This window comes from Camelus bactrianus, chromosome 21, assembly GCF_048773025.1.
Source record: "Camelus bactrianus isolate YW-2024 breed Bactrian camel chromosome 21, ASM4877302v1, whole genome shotgun sequence".
NCBI classification, from domain to species: domain Eukaryota; kingdom Metazoa; phylum Chordata; class Mammalia; order Artiodactyla; family Camelidae; genus Camelus; species Camelus bactrianus.
Window position 1 is genome coordinate 16,356,089 of NC_133559.1, and position 23,769 is coordinate 16,379,857.

At 35.3% G+C, this 23,769-nt stretch overlaps 1 protein-coding gene across 4 annotated transcripts in view; it reads left to right on the plus strand.

Annotated features, from left to right (window-relative positions):
• The window catches only part of POU2F1 (POU class 2 homeobox 1), a 146,791-nt gene that overhangs the window by 53,669 nt on the left and 69,353 nt on the right, over positions 1 to 23,769 (plus strand). For 3 of the 4 annotated variants that reach the window (XM_074349755.1, XM_074349757.1, XM_045515856.2), the window contains one exon: positions 15,906 to 15,971. In XM_074349755.1, the coding sequence (XP_074205856.1) occupies positions 15,906 to 15,971 (66 nt within the window). Of the gene's footprint in view, positions 1 to 12,401; positions 12,646 to 15,905; positions 15,972 to 23,769 lie in introns of those variants that run through there. The other variant, XM_074349756.1, reaches the window with a different exon arrangement.

Genomic DNA, 23,769 nt, shown 5'->3' on the forward strand with positions numbered 1-23,769 from the left:
TTTAACTTTAAGAACCACCTTGGGAGACAGCATAATCATTCTCATTTTTCAGATGAGAAAATTAAGATTCAAATGTTGTGGTACGTTTTCTAGAGATGTCATAACAAAGTTACCACAACCTGAGTGGCTTAAATGACAGAAATTTATTGTCTTATAGTCCTAGAGGCTAAAAATTCAAGATTAAGCTGTTGGCAGGGTTGGTTCCTTCCTGAAGGTTGTGAGGGAGAACCTGTTCTATGCCCCTCTTCTCATCTTCCCTCTGTATGTATCTGTCTTTGTGTCCAATATTCCCTTATTATAAAGGACAGCAATAGTATTGGAGTGGGGCTCACCCTAATAACATCATCTTAACTTGATCACCCCCAAAGACCGTTTCCAAATAAGGTCACATTCACAGATCCTGGGTGTTAGGCCTTGAACATCTTTTGGGAGACACAGTTCAACCCATAACAGATGTTAAGTCCTTTGCTCATGGTCTCTTAAGTAGGAAAGTTAGACTTAACATATTATAGTGCCACTAAAATAGTAATTTTAAAAGAACATGATAATACACCTATAGTACCTCATTTAAGATTCATTTTCTTATAGTTTCTTATGTCTGGGTAGATTTTATTTAAAATTAACTGAGTTTCTAAAACATATAATAGATTTTTTGTTGTAATGAATTTCAAGCTCTTTTTCTTTCTTTGGATAATAAATAACTGATAGGACACCAACTATGAAAAGTTGTTCAATACTCAGTGCTTAAGCCTGAGTTTAAACCCAGACTTCCATTAGCTCAATGTGGAGCTCCTCATCCATGCTTTGAGATGTCCATCAGAAAGCTGTTCAAATTGTTTCAAGTGCACTCTGAAGTTAGATCATCTATACATTTCATAATTCTGTAAGAATTGCAGTGTTGCCAGTGTTAACATGCTTCTTGTGATCAGAGATTTCTGAGGAGTGGGGAGGGCAGGGGTCCACTAGGAGTAAAAAGTGTAAGGTAGTTTGTTGCTGTTTTCTTTTTTTCCTTTTTTCTTTGCTGTATTTTTCTTTTTCCTTTAAAATAACTTCAGGCTTTAGAAAAGTTGGGAAATAGTACAAATAACTTTCTCCTGAACCTTTTGAGAATAAGTGGTTGACTTAATGGTCCATCCCTCCCAAATACTTCAGTGTGTAATTCCTACAAATAAGGACATTCTTCTACATGGCCACAATACAAACGTAAAACTCAAAATTCACAGTAATACATTGCTGCCAACTAGTCTGTAGACGCTTTTCAGGTTTTGCTAGTTGTCCCAAAAATGACCTCCATAGCAAAATAATTCAATCCAAGGTCATGCATTGTATTTAGTTGTTACGTGTCGTTAGCATTCTTTAGTCTAGAATAGTTCCCAAGTCTTTCCTTGATTTTCAACACCATGGCGCTTTGGAAGGATACAGTTTGGAATGTGTTTGGATTGGGGCTTATATGATAGTACCTCACGGTTAGATTCAGGTTATGCGTCTGTGGCAGAAACACCACAGAAGTGATGTTGTGTTCTTATTTTATCTTTTTGGGAAGTGTACGATTTTGATTTATCCCCAGTCAGTGATACTAGCTTTTATCACTCGATTAAGGTGATGTTTACCAAGCCTCTTTACTGCAGAGTTCTACTTCTTCCCTTTGTAATTAATACATATTTTGTGGAGGAAACTAAATTTTTGTCATCAAATTTTCACTTTGTTGTTTCTTGACTGCATTTGTTATTACTATAATGGTTTCCAAATGTTGATTTTCTTGGTATTCTACTGTAGGGAAAAACTTTTTCTTCTCCCTGTTTGTTTATTTGTATCAGCATGGACTCATGAATTCCTATGAGTAATGGTTATAATTCATTAATTATTTTTATTTATTTTATCCAAATTGTCCAAAAGTTAGTGGGAGATCCTTCAAGCTGTCTTCTGTTTCTTTTTCACATATTTCCATAATTTTTAAAAGCACTTCCATTAGTAATTTCTTCACCAAAATCATAAAAGACAGGAAATTTTAAAAAACATATAAAGTCTCAGCAAAGAAACAGAAAGCCTCATTAAAGAAATAGAAAATATAAATAACTAAATGGGAGTTTTAGAATTGAAAACTATAGTCACTGAAATAAAAAACTCTTTGGGTAGGCTCACCTACATAGCAGAATGGATGGGACAGAGTAATCTGGAAGATAGAACAGTAGAAATTACCCAGTCTGAACAAGAGGGAGAAATAGAATAAATAAATGAACAGAGCCTCAGGTACTTATAAGACTATGACTGGGAAAAAAAAAAAAAAAAAAGACTACAACAAGAAAAGGAGGAGGAAAGGGGAAAGAGGGCAGGGCTGAGAAATACTCGAAGAAGTGATGGCTGAAAACTTGCCAAACTTGGCAGAAGACATAAACCTACAGATTCGAGAAGCTGAGCAAATCCCAAACAAGGTAACTTGAAGAAATCTATAAGGCACATCATAATAAAACTTCTGTAAACTTAAAGACAAAAGAAAAATCTTGAGGGGGAAGGTAGAGCTCAAGTGGTAGAGCATGTGCTTAGCATGCACAAGGTCCTGGGTTCAGTTCCCCAGTACCTCCTCTAAAAATAAATAAGTAAGCCTAATTACCTCCCCCTGCCAATAAAAAAATAAAAGATATTTTTTAAAAAAGAAAAATCTTGAAAATAGAGAAAGAGAAAATTGTACCATACCTATGAAGAAAAATAATTCCAGTGGTAGTGGATCTCTCATCAGAAACCATGGAGACCAGGAAGCAGTGGCATAATATTTTTCAAGAATAGAAAGAGCTCAAAATCCCAAATTCTGTATCCAGGAAAAATATCCTTCAGGAATGAAGGAGAAGTCAAGACATTCTGAAGTGGAGGAAAACAAAGAAAATTTGTTTCCAGCAGCCCTACCCTAAAAGAATGGCTTAAAAAAAATGAAATACTTAGTTTTAAATCTAGCAGAACATGTTCAGAACTTGTATGCTGAAAACTACAAAATACTGATGGCAGAAATCAAGGAAGATACAGGGAAATGGAGAGTTATACAGTGTTCATGGATTAGAAGACTCAACGTAGGAAAAGGTAAATTCTTCCCCAATTGATATATGGATTTAATGCAATTTCTGTCAGAATCCCCACAAGGTTTTTAATAGATAAGATTATTCTAAAATTAATATATGAGAATATAAAAGAATTAGAATAGCTAACAAAATTTTGAAAAAGAAAGAGTAGGAGATCAGACTTATTATATAGCTGCAGGAATCAATCCTCAAGGTATTAGTGGGGAGACTGACACATTGATCAGTGGAACAGGATAGAAAATCCAGAAATAGACCCATACAAGTACAGCCAACAGATTTGTGACTAAGGTACAAAAGCAATTCAGCGAAGGAAGGATAGTCTTTTTGACAAATGATTTAAAAAAAGAAAAAAGAACCTTTAACCTAAACCTCACAGTAGAATAAAAACAGAAGAAAATCTTCAGGACAAAGGGCTTTGTGAACAGTTCTTAATCGTGATGCCAAAAGCACAGTCCATAAAGGAAAAAAAAACTGAGAAACTTTATCAAAATCAGAAAGTTTTGCTGTGTGCAGAACTGCGTTAAAAGGTTGAAAAGTCAAGCTTCACAGTAGGAAAAAATATTTGCAAAGCACGTATCTGATAAAGGATATCACCTACAATGTGTAAAGAGCTCTCCAAACTGAACCCTACGGAAACCAATCCGTTAGAAAATGGAGATTTTGAGATTTTTAGAAAAATCCAAAAGAAGGAAAGAGACGTATCATTGATGAAGATATGTGAATGGTAACTAAGCATATAAAAAGATGGTCCATAAGCCATTGAGGAAATGCAGATTAAGACCACCATATCACTACATACCTATTAAAACAGCTAAAATTAAGTTAGGACAGTACCACATGCTGGTGTAGTTTTAGAGAAACTGGATTTCTCATAGATTGTAAAAATGTCAAGTGGTACAGCCATTCTGGAAAATATTTAGAATTTTCTTTAAAATTAAATATACACTTACCAAACAACCAAGCAGTCTGTCTTCTGTGCATTTATCCCAGGGAAATGAAAATGTATGTCCACAAAAAAAAAAATGTACATTGATGTGCTTTACATATGTATAGAGGAGAGTCCTTATCAGTTATGTCTTTTATAAATACTTTCTCCCAGGATGGAGCTTGTGATCCTATGTACATCCCATGTATCAATTTTTTAGCGGCTGTATTTGTAATAACACCAAACTGGAAACAACCAAAAAGTCCCTTAATATTTTTATTGCAGTGGTGGTTTCATGAATCTATACATGTGACAGTAAAATAACATAGACCTGTATATACATCCTATACCAATTTCCTGGATATGATACAGCACTATTAGTTATAGATACAATTAGTTATATAAGATACAACCAATGGGGGAAGCTGGGTGAGGGGTACCTCACTACAAATTCCTATGAATTTCTAATTATTTCAGAATAGAAAGTTAAAACCGAAACAGAGAGATTATTATTGCTGTAGGATTTCAGAGAAACCAATAGTTACCTGACAACATGGGGAATGAAGGAAGATCTGAAGGTCATAACTTTTGAGTCTGCCTTTATAGGATAGATAGACATTTCATGAGCTGACATAGGAAGGGAATGGTATTTTAGACAGAAATTTAGAGTTAGTAAATATTTATGGAATGACTGCTACCATATAATTAATATTAAGAAATACTGATAACATCCGATTAGTCTGAAGAACATTTTAATTCGTTGAGGAGAGAGATGTGTCTTTAAATTTTGTAGCTCACGTAGAGCTTTGGAATACTTGTTATCTCTTGTATTTTCACACAAATTTATGAAATCTGGGAGTAAGAGAAATGAAAGAAGACACAAATTACCAATATCAGAAAGGAAGCAGAATAGTTCAAAGGATGGATGGGAATAATCAAAGCAGCATGTGGTTTTAAGTAAAACAAAGACTGTTATTTCATGGATTTAGGAAATGGAATCAGAGAAGAGGTCACATTCCAGTTATTAAAGTAGGAGAACTCTAATATTAGCCACGAATGTCAAAGACAAATTATAGGCCTGTGTTAAAGCCATGTTGTCACCTCTTTTTTTACTCCATGGAATTTTCACACTTCATAATTACGTATTTGGATGATTGCTTAGTATTTCTGCTTACTATTGAATTGTAAGCATTCTGTGGCTCAGCATTGTAGCCCTAGTTTGTATCCTAGTGCCTGGTAGCACTTGGTAAATACTTGTCCAGTGTGTTAATACATGAAATAAATGACTTTGCAGAACTTTCTAAATTAGAACAAAGAAAAGACAGTTACAGAAGTAAAGAAACAAGATGATAAATAGACTAGACAGATACATTTAATATAATGGTTAAACTTTATTAGACCTATACAAGATTCAGGGTTTTACAGCTAAGCAATTCAGGACTGGATTTTGTAATGACATGTTTACTAAAGGATGCCGGAGTGTTACACTGAGCAGTAGATGGGCTATGTGCATGGCTGTAGGCTGTAAGATAGCTCAGGTTAAGGAAGAGACCAGAGTGTGAGCCACTTAATACAGCTACTTTCTAGCGTGGTAGCTTTCTTAACAAACCAGCACTTAAATAACTGATCAGATTAACTGATACCCTGAGAATTCCTACTTGACACATTCTGTCTGATGACGCCCCTACAGCATGCGGAATGCTTACTCCGTAGTGTGTCTGTGCACGTCTGCTGCTGCTAGTGGAGTTGTATTGGTATCGAGAGTCATTTACCTGTTTGTGCTCTTAGGCTTTTTCATGCTGGTTATACTTCTTATTTTAATCACACAATTTAAATAATTGCTGTATAAGTCAAGGAAAAGAACAGGAAAAGGTGTTTCTGTGAAAACTAGAGTTGAATGAAAAGATTTGATAAAGGGTAATTACTAAAAAGTACTGCTGAATTAGATATGAATAATAGAGCTGTAAAATATTAGGGATAAATTCTAAGGAAAAAAAAAAAAAGGAAAGAAAGAAAAAGATTCCGCACTCAGATTGCTTCACACGTCTTTTAAAGCAGTTTTTCAATCCATGAGTCACAGTAGGCTGAAATCAATTTGTTTAAAAAGTGTTAGAACATATCAAGAGTGCATTACATCCAGGAAAAAGCATTGTTTCATGAAACTTTTCTTGAGTTTTTAATACTTATTTTATACACATGAACAGTATGAAATGTGAAAATGTGATAGACTTGAAAAACAAAACTAAAAAAATTGAAACTGGAAATATTAGAGTATTATTAAGGGTATGGTTTACCACAGAAAGGAGAGGAAACTCAAATTAGTTAATCCAAACTCAAAGCAAAGGCTTTATAGTCCAACATCAAGAGATTGGTGAATAAGTATATAATTTTGTGCTTTGCATTAAAATGAAATGTGTAAGGTGTATATACATGGTTTTATGACATTTATTTTAAGTTGACCTTTTTGATTGACCAGCCAACTACAGATCTCAGTGTTATGGGGTAAGAGTTTCAGCATATTTTATTTTCCTTATTTTCCTCTCATGCCTCCTTATTATATCCCGCCCCTGCCTTTACCCCTGCTTTCTCTGCCACTTAATAGCTATGCCACCTAAGAATCGTTCTCTAGGCATGGTTTGCTTTTTATGAAATAAGATTATCCTTCAGATCTCTTGTTATTTGGTGATGCTTAATAGCCAAATTAATAAAGTAAATTCTTTCTTGGTATTTGCCCATCTAAATTTTTAGTGAATAGTAGACATTCTTTCTTTCTTCCTTTTATTTTAAATCACTCTATTGCAACCTTAGAGAGCATCCTTTACATGTACAATGATATACTGTGTATATGAATAGTGGCAATGCTGATAATATCCATCACTTGGTTCTGGGTCTAAGAAATTTTCAAAATCTTGAATGTTCTTTTGTATTTGGCATTATTTCGTAAATTTATATAGTAAATTATTTTAGACTCTCTGTGGGTGGTGTGTTTTTGGATGGGTTTTCTGTGAAATAGCAATTTACAACTCTTTTTTTTAAATTGAAGTATAGTCAATTTACAGTGTGTCAATTTCTGGTGTACAGCACAATACTTCAGTCATATAGAAACATACATATATTCATTTTCATATTCTTTTTCACCATAGGTTACTATAAGATGTTGAATATATTTCCCTGTGCTATACAGCATAAACTTGTTTATTTTATCTGTATTAATTAGTATCTGCAAATCTAGAACTCCCAGTTTATCCCTTCTTACCCCCTTCCCCCACTGGTAATGATAAATTTATTTTCTATGTCTGTGAATCTGTTTCTGTTTTGTAAATAAGTTCATTTTTTAAAAATTCCACATGTAAATGATATCATGTGGTATTTTTCTTTCTCTTTCTGGCTTACTTCACTTAGAATGATGATCTCCAGGTTCATTCAGGTTGCTGCAAATGGCATTGTTTTATTCTTTTTTATGGCAGAGTAGTATTCCATTGTATAAATATACCACAACTTCTTTATCCAGTCATCTGTCAGTGGACATTTAGGTTGTTTCCATATTCTGGCTAATGTAAATAATGCTGCTATGAACATTGAGATGCATGTGTCTTTTTGAATTAAGATTCCCTCTGGATATATGCCCAGGAATGGGATTGCTGGATCATATGGTAGGTCTGTTTTTAGTTTTTTGAAGAATCTCCATACTGTTTTCCATAACGGCTTTACCAAACTACATTCCCACCAACAGTGTAGGAGGGTTTCTTGTTCTCCACACACTCTCCAGCATTTATAGTTTGTGAACTTTTGAATGATGGCCATTCTGACTGGTGTGAAGTGATACCTCATTGTAGTTTTGATTTGCATTTCTCTGATAATTAGCAATACTGAGCATTTTTTCATGTGCCTATTGGCCATTTGTATGTCTTCATTGGAGAATTGCTTGTTTAGGTCTTCTGCCCATATTTGGATTGGGTTGTTGGTTTTTTTCTTATTAAGTTGTATGAGCTGTTTATATATTCTGGAGATTAAGCCCTTGTTAGTCTCATCTTTTGCAAATATTTTCTACCATTCCGTAGGTTGTCTTTTTGTTTTGCTTATGGTTTCCTTTGCTGTGCAAAAGCTTATAAGTCTAATTAGGTCCCATTTGTTTATTTTTGCTTTTATTTCTATTGCTCGGGTAGATTGCCCTAGGAGAACATTGCTGAGATTTATGTCGGATAATATTTGCCTATATTTTCTTCTAAGAGATTTATAGTGTCTTATCTTATATTTAAGTCTTTAAGCTATTTTGAGTTTATTTTTGTGTATGGTGTGAGGGAGTATTCTTAACTTCATTGATTTACATGCAACTGTCCAGTTTTCCCAACACCATTTGTTGAAGAGACTGTCTTTATTCCATTGTATGTTCTTGCCTCCTTTGTCAAAGATTAATTGACCAAAAGTTTGTGGATTTATTTCTGGGCTCGTATATTCTGTTCCATTGATCCATATGTCTGTTTTTGTACTGATACCATGCTGTTTTGATTACTGTAGCTCTGTAGTATTGTCTGAAGCCTGGGAAGATTACAACTCTTGAGATACTAAGTATTTTTATTACTGAGCATTTGCTAAAACAGTGCCATTAAATGTTTTCTGGAAACAAGCTAGGAGGACACAAAAGAAGTGGTAGATTTTGAAAAGAGATGAAAAAAGGTAATTCGTGTGTGATTGAGATTTCCTAGGAGTGAAACTTGTGGAGCTATAAGGTGAAAAATCCCACCGTGAGACAGAAAGGAGGTGCCAAGGAATAATTGTTGAGTCATACATTTCCACCCAGTGGACCAGGTATTGAGTCCAGAATGTGTACAGATGGCTCTTGATATGGAATTTGATGATTTAGGCAGATGGAGTACTGGCCAACCTCAGTTCACTCACACACAAAAAGTGTGTTCTAAAACACTGGTTTATAATTCATTTGTTCTCAGTTGTGCTTCTAATAAGACCTAGACTAGCCCATAAGATCATGAGTGAAAAGTTATTCTAATACAGATAGTGTTTGTCATGAATTCTGGATCCTGAAAAAGCATTTCTTCTCTTCTTTTAGAGAAAAGACTCAGTTTCAGGCATAATTTTTAAATATATGAACTTTAACTTTGCCTTTTCATCTCCTTTTTATACTTCCATGTGTTACTATTTCCTATTCTGTTCCACTTTCAGTGAATCCTGGGCCCCCCATCCCTCTCCTCCCAATCCAGGTGACCTAAGCAGCATTTATAAGAGTATTTATTGGCCTCTTTTCCAACGGAAGCAGCCTTTACCTCACTAATCAACTCCTAAACTAGGTGTTAAAGGCAAGCAGCTGACTTGGGTTAATCCATGCTGAAATGTGAATGACTAACAATCCTACAAACCTCCAAGAAATGGTTTTCCTTTTTTTAAAAAGAACAGCTTTATTGTGGTATAATTTCTGTACAGTAAACTATACATTTTTCAGATGTACAATTTGATGAAGATGTTCCTTTTAACAGGAGTATTCTAGGTGAAGTTTTAACCTGGTATTTCAGACAGAGGACCAACTGAAGTGAACGTTTGAGACTTTGTGGGAAAAGCTGGCTGTCTGTCCCCCCACTTTCACATCTAACTGTGCCGCAGGTGAGGGACTGCAGGGCAGGAGTGGTGGCCATCCCTCCCCCGGTCCGTCTGTGGAAACCTGGAAAACCTTCTCGTATTTAAGCCTGCGCTCCAGAATGCACAAAGTCCCTAGCTCAAGAGTGGCAGAAAGGAAGTTTTCTTGCCCTTTCCCTGTGACAGAGTCTGCCGTGTGAGTGAAGTGAGGCTTCCTGTCACCCTGGATAGCTGCATCTCAGCACTGCCTCCTCCTTTTGCCCCTCTCCCACTTCCTGGATCGAAGACGGTGAGTTTTGTAGTAGAGAGGAAGGGGGTCCCGCTCTAGGTAGTAGCCTGTGTGAGTTGGTAAGCTGTCAGCCTGCAGTGCAGAGGCCCTGTGGGACCCCCTTGGCCTCAGAGGGAGGAGGATTATTACACTACCAAAGTCCTGCCCAACAAGATACCTTCCAGCAAACAGTCCTTAGCTGGCAGTGATTGTTTGGCTGTAGCTCCAAGTCATCCTTAGCTGATGTAGGAAAGACCAAATTGGCATAAGAAAGGTAGTTGAGAGGTGTTACAGCATACAGTACAAAAAGGTAGTTGGTGAGTTGCAGATTCTATGATAAATGCGGACAATACATGTAAAATTTTATGAAGGCTGAAGAAGGAAAGAAACATTTATTTATATCCACTATAGTCCAGTGACATTCATCATTATTTCTCATATTTTCCCACCAAACAGAAGTTGTATAGTCCAATATATTCCACCTTAAAAACTCACTTGAATTTTGCATTCTGTTCCATAATATATTCTTGATTGTTTTAATACAAAGTATTGTGAATTATTTTTGAATAAAATCGACTTTCTTGAAGGCTGTACCATGTTTATCTGAACTGTGTCTTGATGTCTTCCCTGGCGCAGCTGCCTCATGCTCCGGTCCAGGGTCTAGCCTGAGAAGCGTGAGCATATTTATCCTCACAGCAGCCTCCTGAAAAAGGCAGTAGCGTTTTACAGATGAGAAAAGGAAGATTCAAATAAGAACTTAAAGTCTTATAGGTGCTAAATGGCAGTGTTGAATTTCTCCCCCAAGCTCTCTCCTCATGAATTTGAGGTTCTGTAAAACACAGAAATACTAGCAACATAAATAGAGTGCTGATCTAAAAGTTACGAAGGGGTTTTGGTTCTGTTCCTAGCTAAGTTACTGACTTGCAAGGAAATCTTTTTGAAGGTCCCTTATAGAAATCTTGTCTTTCATTTCCTCATATGCATGTTAAATTTAATTTCATCCTTTATGTTGGGAAAAGGTACATACATATTTTTAAAAATCAGATACTTGGCATGCTTGAAGACTAGTTCTAAAATAAAAGCAGTTGTTAATGGGATAATACCCTCGAAAACTCTCCTCAAATCTAGTACGTACACACTTGACTTTTAAACACAAAAATTTTGCTAATTATTGGTTTCCTTACTACACTGAAAATAAGCTGTTTTAGTCTGCTGCTCTATTTAAGTTCCCCATGCCTACCAGTTCCCTAAATGTCTAACTTGTCCATAAGTTTTAATAGTAGCCAAGACCTCAGATTTTAAATGCAAAATCTGGTTTTATATCCTGACTCCCAAATTGTTAGTGTGACATTGGATAAAGTCCTTTCACTCTCTGTGCCTCAGTTTCCTTCTTTTTAAAAAGGGGGTAATAATGCCTACTTCATGGGGTTTTTATAAATCTTCTCCTGAACTATCTATGATGATTACATTGGAATGCTGTCGTAAGGTAATGCCTAAAAAAATTTGCGTTGATGTTTAACCTTGCAAATTCATTTTAAATAAAATAAATATATTCTTTGGAAGGATTCTAAATATGTAGATTTATATCCATTAAGTGAAGGTTACTTGAAAGTGCTAAGTAATCTCACAATTTACATAACCCATTTTTTGATGATTGATACTGTAAATAAACTGCCTTATACTTTAGCTTGATTTTGATGGAGGAAGGCTACTGTGTGACATGTGGCATTCAACTAATCTATTTTGTTAATTTGGTGGTATAAAAGGATTTGTAGATAATGAATTTTCATACTCTTGAAGATAATTTTATAGATCCTACACTGCTTCCGGATTTATACTGTTGCCTTATTTTAAAGTAGGACTTTCCCCTGACAGTGTATGTTAATATTTGGAAAATTCCCTATCAGTAGACTTGCACCATCTTGACAGCTCTGTGTTCTGCTTCTACCTTGCTAATTGTTTCCTTGGGATTATTTGGATTGTGTAGAAAGCTTTTTGCAAATCCTCTTATTACTGAAGTCATTGTTGCCAGCAGGAATAAGATTAAAGGTGCTTAAGTCTGTAGAGTTGTTTCTAATTTGTACGTGTCATTTCGGTGGCATTTTAACAGAACTCTGTCTCCTGTCCCTCCCTTTTCCCCCGGTACTATCTCAAGTTAGGTCCAAGAAGCCAGGCCATTGGAAGAAGTCTCATTTTATCCTACTAATTATTATGCTGGCACTCAGGAGATAATTTTTCCCTTCATGCACTGCCAATTAATATGCAAATAGGCTGATAAATATTTATGCAATGATTTAAATTATGCAGGGAGTGCTTTCAGTGTATTCTGTAAATGAATTGTTCGTGGACTTCAAAGTGCTGGCTGCTGTGCTAACGAGGAGAGATTTGCATAAGGCCCTAATCACGCGCATACTGATTAAGCTTCATTATGGAAACTGCCAGCTGCAATCTTTGTTTCTATTTTATTACAAAAAGGGGAACTTTTCATGCTTCAGTTGCCTTGACAATGTCAGTCCTAGCTGGTAGGAGAGACTAAAACTCCTCTGAGCAACTGAAGTTTCCTTATTCAGTTGAAGATTGCTATGGTGTAACTGAAGTTGTATTTTGCTTCTCCCGCTAATCCACTTTCCACCTCCCACCCTTGTTCTCTTAAGATTATAGTGTAGATTTGTTAGAAATAGTAGTACCTTCTTTCCCCCACCCCAAACGCTACCTGTTTCTTCCTTGCTTTGGACTGTCTGAACCTGTAGAAGATTTCACAGCAATGCTGGACTGCAGTGACTATGTTCTAGGTGGGTACCAGCACAGTTCTTTCTTAGAAGCTTTAATATGGAAATAGCATGTGTGGGGTTGACTATGCATAAATGCTTAATCGCATATGCAACCAACTCGGGGGAGGGGGGAGAAGTGGATTGAGCCGGGAAGGAGGAAAGCATTTGCAAAGCACAAGCAAGACTGAATTTGCAGTAGGTCCCTCCCTACCACTAGCTCTTCTGGTTCAGAGGATATTTTCAGTAAATAGTGTGGATTTAGAGTTCATCTTGAATGGAGGACATTTTTGCTTTTTGGAAATTTCTGTTGGGTGCATTTCATGTAGTTCTAAAAACAGTCTAGATCAGAAACAAGGTATAAAATATACCTAAGTAATATGTACATATTGATAAAAAATGTTTTGCATACTGAATGTGAATGTCTTATATAAAAACCAAGAGTGCCTAGTGAAAAATAAGATGGAGCTGTAGTGCAGAATTATTCCCATAAATACTAATGCGGAGGGCAGTTGGTTACTGCAATAGGACTGTTGATCAATTTTCAGATTTCAGAAACTATTAACTGTTTCTAAATTGGGGCTAACACTAGCCTTTTTTATTTTTAAAAAACAACTTCTGTTCTTCAGCAAACAATTTTTAATGCTAGAAAGCCTGTTTTTGGAGTTTTTCATATAGAATAAGATTTTGGGGAGGGGGTGTGTGTGTGACTTGAGTGCATAAACTGTCTTTGGTGACTAAGATTTAAAATAGATTGAAGCACTTTGGTTTTTAAACATACGTGACTCAGGGTGGCCATATTCTGTGTTGAATTTTGTCTGTTTATATGCAAAATTGTTGAAACCTCTTTACTCTGGTCACCTCTCCAGGTGGTGATATGAACTCCAGGACTTTGATATCTTAGTTTTTTAAAATCTTTGCAAATGATTTTTTTTCCTGTATGTCATTTTTTTCCACTTGAAAAATCGAGGCTGCCCCCATCACCATAACAGTTACTCAGGATAAAATACAATGATGTTTCTGAAAATGTTTGAATTTTAGGCAGAAGACGTGGCCTAAACCCAAGGTAGTAGTGATTTTTGTACAGTATGATAAAAACCACTATTAAAGGGGTGAATGACTACAATAACAAACTGATGTCAAGAATTCAATCCAAGAGTAACTTGTAGACTGTGTACTAGACTCATGCAGTCAGTTCAGTGTGCCCAGAGAGAAAAAAAAAAAAAAAACCTTCAAATATCAAAAAAGAGTTTACTGTACTTACTCTTTTACATCTACTAAGTTGGGAACTCAAGAAAGGAGAGGAAAGTACCTTTTTGAAATATTTTTAGCATTATATTTTAAAATTAGAAATTTTATCTGTTCTTTTAACAGTAAATATCATTTAAACACTCTTTAAATGTACAGTTGTACATTTAATCAGAATTTGGTTTTATTTATTTATCTTTGTGTATGTGAAGCAATTTTGTTAAATGTCTTTGAAGTTCTTGACAATTTAGTAGAAACTGCTTAGAAAATTCACATAGAATACCTGTGACGTACATAATCTTTAATTTACAGATGTGGAAATCAGAATATGACTTGTACCAAGGTCAGGCTTATGATTGTTAAGAGTTATGCCTGCTGCTTTGTTTTTATGATATGTGGAAAAAATAGTTACCCTTTTTATGACTGTTAACTGGTTCATCATTTTTCCCACTTTCTTTTATAATACATTCTAAAGGAGGCATTGAGAAGCCTTCATGTTTAATGGTATATTCTATTACATTTGTTGTGATTTTTGTTAACTTTCGTAAGTTGTTGGCCAAGTCATTCAGAAAGCTGATTTTCACTAAGTTGTACACCTGTTCCTTTCAAACCTTAGTATGCTTTCAGATGATATTTAAAGTCTTCTGGATAGCTAGGGGAAAGAAGTTTTAGAACTACCCTCATTTATGACCACAGACATACAGATCTGAACCCTTTCAACATCTGAAGAACAAACCAGAGATATAATAGAATTGCCTACTTGTTTCAAAAAGTATATTAGAAAAGCTATTACACAACTTCCAGGTTGGAAATGAAACTTACGGGAGGACTCTTGATTCTTCCTCATCACTTATGCATGTGGATAAAGCAGCTATGGACAACATGGTTCAGACTTCTAGTAATTGTTTTGATTTTCTAGTTAAACATTTAAGCAGATGATAAAATGTGCTCTTCAGTCAGAAAATCATATACATAATCTAGTTTAAGTATTTTTCTCTACTAATAATTATAGTTAAATGGTTCTTAACCTGGCGGGGGGAAGGTAGAACTTGCTTGATAGTTAACTTCTTTGATTATATATATTGCTAAGTTTGAGTTCACAGTAGTAGAATAAGATAAATATTAAATGTGTATTTAGTTTTTACTAAGTTTTTAAAAAGTTTTACTTTTGAAGAGGTAGAAGGAAAACAGATTATTCTTGTCTTTTTTCTTATATCTTCCAGGATACTTAATATTGATGAAAACATATTATTATGAAAACCTTCATTAAACATAACCCTGGAAAACATAAACTCACATCAGCAGGCTCACTTAGACTGTCAAGGCAGCATAATTTTTAAGTGGGTGTGGTTGTGATTCAGTTTTGAAATTATTAGATGTATCTATTATACCTTGTAGTACACTTCTTGTAATGGTTTATGATTGAGATACAAATTTGATACAGTCTCATTTTGACACATGTCTAGTTTGTTTTGCGGGGTGGGGAGTAAGTATGGAGATATTTTTCTTAGACTTTTTTTTTATTCTGTTAGATTGGGTTACTGTGCAGTCTGCTTTCAAGATTACCAGGGGCTTGTTTAGGTTATAATTAATGAAAATCATTACTTACAGAAAAAGAAACTTATTAGGGGGGTAACATTTTACCTTGTGAGATGCTTCCTCCTTTCCCCCCACTCCAGCTTTGTCTTTAATATACTTTATGCTTCATATTATGAAGCATTTTTATTCTTTTTTGTGTTATACTCTATTATCATTTTTTTTCAGATTAGATTTCCGTTATCTTTCTTGGACAAATCTTCAAAGTCTTCAGGAAGACAGTTTATTTGTGGATCACTTCAGGATTAAGGGAATCCTAAATTTCTTTCAGATGAGCTTTTATTACAAACTTGCAGTGCTTTAGTGCTGACACCGTCTTTTCCTTGAACTATAAGACTAGTGTTAGTCAATATTCTTAACCCTTTCCTTTGCCACAATTTTGCCTCCCTAACCACATCCCCAATTTTTAAAAAACCTTAATCGCCTCTGATTTATTGCAGACTCAAGAATGAACAATCCGTCAGAACCCAGTAAACCATCTATGGAGAGTGGAGATGGCAACACAGGTAAGAGATCGTTCTCAGATCCAGCTTTTTAATGAGGTGCAATAGAATTAAAAGAAGAAACTTCCCATTTAACTATGACTCACACTTGGTGAATAAAACTTTTGAGTTTTGAGTTGTCAAATATAACTTAGTATTCGCAGGAACTGGGATTGGATTTATTTAAGATTATCTAACTTCTTCTGCAGATTACTTCATCTTTTTGCCGCCATGTATCAGAGAAACCACAGAGAAGTTGAGAGAACAGTCCTTTGGGTCAGTTAGTTCTGGGTATGAATTATGGATTTGCCTCTTAGTAGCTATGTGACTTTAGGCAATTTCCCCAATCTTTTTGAGACTTAACTTGTTCACCTATAAAATGGGGATAATAAATTTCTTCGGTCATTGTGAATATTAAAGGAAATGTGTTGAGCATGGTGCCAACTACACAGTAGCCATTTGGTAAAAACTTGTTACAGGTGTTAGTCAAAATAGGAAATCTTATCCACGTTCAATATAAATTGTATTGAAGTTATCATATTGTAAGTAGGTAAAAACACACACCTGTTTCTAATACATCCTTTAATTTGGTAATTTTTTTAAAAATTTACATTTGATTAAACTCTGTATCAGGAGAAAATTAATATCATAAAAATGAGGAAACTGAGGCTCCATGGGGGAAGGTGAGTCTGTGAAGGATAGATTGTCTTCACAGCCCGTGCTCTTGACATTTGACTGTGTGTCTTCATCATCTGCCAGAGATGGTACAGGGACTTCCCCAGTTTCTGGTAAAGTTGTAAATTAAAATACTCAACCACTGAAGAAGGGAATTATGGGCAGGGGTACCCAGAAGATAATAGTTTGGCTAGGTTTTTCATTAGCAAAGAAGGTCGCCTTTTTGACTTGCCATTTTTAAAATGCCTGACTATGGGAGATAGTAAGAATGAAAGTTGCTCTTGGAAACTGTCTTTGTTTTCCACCCCTACTGGCCACAATACCTTTTCATTTGAAGTAAATGAGTTGAACTAGTACAGCATCTTCCTGCCTACGTATCTTTCGTTCTAAATTGTTCTATACCTGAAGATACTTGTTGATCTTTTAATGTCTAAAGCATACCTGCCTCTTTATGTGAAACTGAGCTGTGAGGCTTCATGTTGTATTTAACATGTCTCTCAAGTTACTGTAACTGAGGGTAGCCAAGTAGACTGCTCTTGGACCTCCTGCGTAGGGGAAGGGCAGCATTCTGTTCTGTGTGAAGTGTCAGCCAGTCTCCTTTCTGTCCCATGTTTGGGCTCCATCTTGCATTCCTTTGTAGCACCAGTCCCTTTGCTAGTCCTTTGGCCGCCTAGCTTAGGTGTGAGGCTTGTTTGCAGAGAAATAGGGCAGTTGATCCCATTAAGACACTAGAGGAGTGAGCAGGACACTGTGCCTAAAGAACAGATTCAAAGAAGAGGCATGTTATTTCCAAGGGAAGAGAAACACAGTCAGAATGGTTGGAGAACACTGAAAATGTCCACTACATTGGACTCCTTGGGGATTCATCACTGAAGTTTCAGTAGCTACCATTTATGGAACACCTACATTTAATAAAAGCCTGATGATGTGTTTTTTAAAATCTTAAGCACTGTATGCATTACCTGATTTCAATTTGAGTTCTTATGACAGTTAGGTATTATTTTAAGGAATAAGAAATTGAGGCACAAAACTAGCCAGGAAATAAAGGCAAGATCAGGATTTACACCCAGTATATGGGTTTACATCCTGCATATGGTTTTCCCCATGAACTGTAATTAAAATAAAACTGAAAATTTAAGCAATGCTTTGTATATGTTCAGTTCTAAAACCATTTAGAGAGCTACATAAGATAAATTCTAGCTGGAACATTTGCTGAAACAGTCTCATAAATTTCTTGCCCTGTTTTGATGTGGAGTGCTTGGCAGACTCATTCCCCCTATAGAGCTGAGCAGTGTGAATTGAGATATTTTACATTTTAGTGTCTCTAGAAACTCTAATTTTGTGGCTAAGAACTAGTGCTTTCTTAGACTTCTTTATGTCACCAGCAGTAGTGGTTGATTTTTCTGTTTTCCCTGCAAACAGGGAAAATTTTTATTCTGTATTTCCGTAATGCAATAATACATAGAAGCTGGATCGAGCGTGGGATGATCGGCCATCCTAACTCTGGAGCATGGTGACTCACCTTCTGTTGTTGACTGAAACATTTGTTGCCTTTGTAAAATTACAAATTATTCCATGTTGTGGACCTTTACATTCACTTGAGGATAACTGAAACCTTGCATGTCAGTTTCTCAAATGTCAAAGATCTGTCACTATTCTTAGTGACTCCCACTGATGTCAGTTTGTTAGCTTAGGAGTATAAAAATATATTTGAGTCCCAGTTTGCTTACTAAATTACCATGTTTGATACATTAGATGTAAAATTACAGTTTATTCAAAGAATTATATACTTACTGATTTTTATTTAAAAATATAATAAACAAACCTGCACATTGTTTAATTGTAAAGAACTAACAACATTGTAAATCAACTATACTTCATTTAAAAAAAAAGAATAGACAGGTTCTTAGTTTTTGTTGGTTTATGAATAACAAGTAAAATTTTCAGTGGGAAGGACCCTTAGAATCAGATTTATAATAAAACTGAAGTTTCACATTTTCTGGATTTGGAATACTGTTATGTAGATTACAACAATTTTCAACATTTCAGGAAAAAATAATTTTTGATTTGTCACATTTTAAGGGAATGGTGTTACAAAATTATTTAAGATTGTGTTGATATGTTACTTCTTTGCTTTTCTCTGGCCAGAGTAAGCAGCAAAATCTGATGGTGCACTTTTGTCAAATAGTCCTTACATGGTCACAGAAAATCTGTTGTTTAGGTTTATTAATTTATTTATTCAGTCTATGCCTGTCCTATATGTAAAATATCACACTTGGTGTTATTAAAAGATGTTAGTACAAATAAATGAGATATCCTCAGTCTTGGAGGAGTTAGCAGTCTGCTAAGAGATGAGACAGATACACAGGTGACAGATTCAGGATAGATTATGGTAATTCAAGGGGAGATATAAAAGTGCCGTAGTGGTATTTCTTTGAGGAAATTTGAGTATGTTCATAGGCCAGATGGAAGGAACGACCAGAGAGAAAGAAATTAAAGCAAAACAACGGATGGGACTTAGGTTAGGGAAGGAGTTAGGATCAAAAGTACAGAATGGAGGACTAACTCTGAAAATGGAGGAGATACACTCTTTTTTTATATTAGGGAGAAGAAGGTAAGATTAAACAATGACAGAAAATTGAGGTGGAAGGGAGAAGGAAAATGAGGAATAATTCACATCTAGTTCCATTTTTCTTATTTCTCATTAAAGTAGTTGAGGTGGTCATCTGAGAGGAAGGCGGGGGTAACAGTAGTAATAATGGCAACGGTTCTCATCTGTTGAATTCTTACTACATGGTGTGTGGCTAGCCGCTTCATTATGTGTACTTTATATCATAATTGTTAAAATACTCTCATAAGGTAAGTTGTGTTATGCTTATCTTAAAGATAAGGGAAATAAATTCAGAACTGTTCAGTAATTTGTGACTGCAAAGACCGTGAGCCTTTCATTATCTCACACTGCCTCAAAGATTTCAATGAAATGGATTTGGGGGCTTGAATAGAGTGGATGAATTTTAACGTAGTTACCTTTAAGGAATTGACTAAAATAAGTAAATAAAAAGAATTAATAAGCTTCTTGAGGGGTGGGCACAAATGAAAGAAAACAGATGTGTAATTTGTCTAGCCAACAAGGTTATATGACCTTCCCATAGCCTCGCTCAGGAAGTCCGAGATCAGAAATGAAGAAAATGGGAGATTCAATTATTTTGCCAAAGTAATATCCTCTCAACAAAATGCCCATCTGGATAAGAGGGAGTAGTAATGATATTTCTTATAACATAGCTTTTTGTACAAAGATGCTGGCAAGGATGCTTCCTCTTGGGGAAACAGTAACTCTCTATTTCTTCTTCCTCCTAGCCCTCTGAATTTGCCTATTCTAGATATTTTATATTAAAGTAGAATCATATAATATTTGTCCTTTTTGTGTCTGACTTATTTCACTTAGCATGTTTTCAAGTTCATCAGTGTTGTACAATGTATAGCTGAATAATATTCCATTGTATGTTTGTACTACATTTTGTTTATCCATTCATCTGTTGATGGACACTTGAGTTATGTCTACCTTTCAGCCATTGTGAATTAATGCTGCAGTGAACATTGGTCCCCAGTTCTTTGGCTTATATCCAACTAGTAGTGAAATTGCTGGGTAAAACAACAGTAATTATCTTACAGCTCTGGAAGTCAGAGGTCCTAAAGTTAGGGTTTGGAAGGGCTGTGTTCCTTCTGGGGGCTGTGGAGAATGCATTTTCTTTCCTTTCCTAGCTTCTTTAGGTCACTTACATTTCTTGGTTTATGGCCTCTTCCGCCATCTTCAAAGCCAGAAGTGTAGTGTCTTTTTAAATCTCTGTCTGTCTCTTTCTCTCTCTTTCTCTGACCCCTGCTTCTACCATCACATCTTCTCTGACTCTCCTGCCTCCCTGTTTCTCTTATAAAGACCACTGTGATCACACTGGGTCCATCCACCCAGATAATCGAGGATAATCCCTCCATCTCAAGAACTTTGACTTGATCCAATCTGCAAAATGTTTTTTACCATGTAAGGTAACTATTTACAGCTTCTGGGATTAAGATATGGACATCTTTGTGTGGCTGTTGTTCTCCCTACCACAGTACTTTATCCTAAATTAAATCTGATCAACTGTATTGTATATGACAATTGGAAAAGTAAAGAAGTTGTGTGAAGTTTTAGAAACATCAGTAGGAAAAACCAAAGTATTTTTAATGTAAAAAAAACTGGACAAATTTTAAAGCCTTGCTCACTTTTTAATCAAAGGGCAGGCTTCTTTGATCAATGTTCTTGACAAGTGGTCATCTACCCTGTGCCTGGACTCATACGCTGAGAGGGAAGTTAGTTTTTGATACATTCTGTTCTCTTGCTGTGCAACCATTATCTATATCCTTTTGAATTCTGCCCTTAGGAGTAACACAGATTAAAATGATTTTCCTTATCTTTCAAACAACGAAAGCTCTTCTGGAAGTCATTGCCCTATTCTAAGTCTTCTTCATGTATTTGACATTTATTATAAAGTGATTTATTATGAAGTAATTTATTATAAAGTAAAATTTATTATAAAGTAATAATTTATACTGTAATATAGTGGCTGTCATTAAGTATTTACTAGATGTGTTAAGCACTTGTATAGCTTATCTCATTTAATCTTTATAAAGATTTATAACAACCATATGAGGCATGATTTTTCTCTTCTCATAGATCAAGGAATTGAGGCTTAGCTGTTCAGTCACTTGACGAATGTCACACGTATCTACAGACATATCTGCAAAAGTGAGCAGAGCCACCCTCTAATCCTCTGACCTGTGCGTTTCTTTGGTTTTGTCTCCAGTGTGCAAGATACTGTACTATACTCAGTAGGATCGCTAAAGTTGAATAAAATATTTATTTGTTCTCAAGAAACTTACAAAGAAAACATGTATAAAAATATAATAGAATTTTCATAAGAAGTATTACATGAGTCCATGAGAATTCAGTAGGGAAGAAATCATTTCTAGCTGGGAGGATCTGGGAAGGTTTTGAAGAACGTAGAACTTAAACTGGACCTTGAAGCTGGTTAGGATTTACATGTGATGGTAGCTGGCGGTATATGTCCAAGACTGAAGAAACAGTAAAAGCTTAAATGGGAGGAAGAAATCTGCACTAAAGTACTCTAATTCCTTCAGATTTTTTCCATCATCAAAAGATTTCTTGATCCTTTATCATTTAGCCATCCTCAGAATTAGACAGTATTACAGTTCTTCAGACTTGAGTGCAGCCACTGCCATTACTGTTGGTTATTATTATTATTGAAAATTTACTTATTAGAATTATTTTTTAAAATTAATGAAGGTGAAAATGACATCAGATTAAATTTTTAAAATATAAAATTTTTTCCTATTAAATTTTTAAAATACAAAATGTTTTTTCTATTAAATTTTTAAAATATAAATTTTTTTCTAATAATATTTTACTGTTTTGAAATATTAAAACATTTGATTTTAAAGCAATTGACTAACCTTATAACCAATGAGGACTCAGTTTTAGGAGGACTCGATTTTAACCTGTTGATTCATTGAGTTTGTGGTCCATTAACTGAAAATCTTTTTTTACCTGAATGATCGTAGAGCAAAGGCTCCCTATCCTGTTCTTGTTCAATTGATTTTTCATTCAGATTATTATTTTTCCCAGGATAATATCAAATCTTTTTGGCAACTGTAAAGGCCAAAGAAATTTATTAATGTAACCTAGTATTCTTTTATGAAATGGCATTCCAAAAATATTGTCAGAAGTTCTTAGCAACCAGTGATGTATTCGTTCTTGGGACTTCCTAGTGCCACGGCCGATGTTAGGAAGTAATGTTCGTAAGCACATGATCAGACATCATTTTCTCCTAGGTGAAAACAAAGGATCCTGAAAGACCAGCCCACCAGTTAGTATGCCTGCTATTCTTCTTAATAATTGAAGAATCTTGATGTCTTGAACCAGTGCTAGTTTTGGAAAACATTTCCAGATAAAATACCAGTGTTTTCAGATGAAGCCTTAGAAATTCACTAAGGAACAGGCCTCACATAAAGTTCTCATTGAAACAGCGTGGAGCAGTTGCAGGTTTCAGACTCCACAGAGCTATTTTCCTTTTGAACTTATGTGTATGCAAGGACTATTGATTATATTCTTACTGTTTTTATTATCATTACTATTACTTTAATTTTCGTGCATGTGGTACCTTGTGGACTGCATTCTGCACTGGCCAAAGTGCTCTTAATAAGCCTTACAGTGGAAATCCTGATACTGATTTTTCTTTGCCTGCCTTTGTAGTGATGTTTTAAATAGTGGGTGGTTCCACGGGTCATTGAAAAGGGCCAGAGCACTTCTAGAGAGCCTCAGGAGCACGATGGAGGATTTATTGCTCTGTTCTTGGTGGTCTAGAAGCAAAAAAGGATACACCTGTAGGAAAGATGGATCTTCTCTAGTGTTTGGTTTGATAAATGCAGTTAAAGTACATGGCTTCTGAGAGATTCTGACTACTACATTTTGAGATACTGGCCCTGGCCCTGCCCTTTGGTGCACATGGGGAATTTGTTGCTGTTGTTGTTTTGGTGTATGGGGCTGAGGGCCATAATTACTGAACCTGTGAGAATACTAAGTGACATTTGAATTAAGGTTAAACTTTTGTTAAATGAGTGAATGGTCAATTGACCTTTTCACCAAGGGATAACCTAATAACAAAAATTAGAATATTAAAGGTAATGTCCATTTTGTTTGTATTCATTACCAATAGAATTTGGACTAGTTATAAGAGCATTTGTTTCTAAAAGGCTGCTTTAGATACAGATTATGAGATTGTCTATAATTTTCTTCTTTACCAGGCAATTTAGTATCCTATCATGTCACTTTTTTGTGTTTTTTTCTAACAAGTATAAAAGATTTTTCCAGCCATCTTATACTTTACATCTTGCTTGAAGCAAAAAAAAAAAAAAAAAAACTAGACTCCATTACTCTTTAAATTAGATCCATTATATAGTGTTCTGGCTTAGAGCAGTGACAGTGGAAGCCAGGGGTCAGATTTAATGAGCATTTGTAGGAGGAAGAGAAGAGATTGAGAGGGAGTAAAAAAGGGAAAAAAGGAAAGGGAGTTATCGAAAATGAATACCTGTA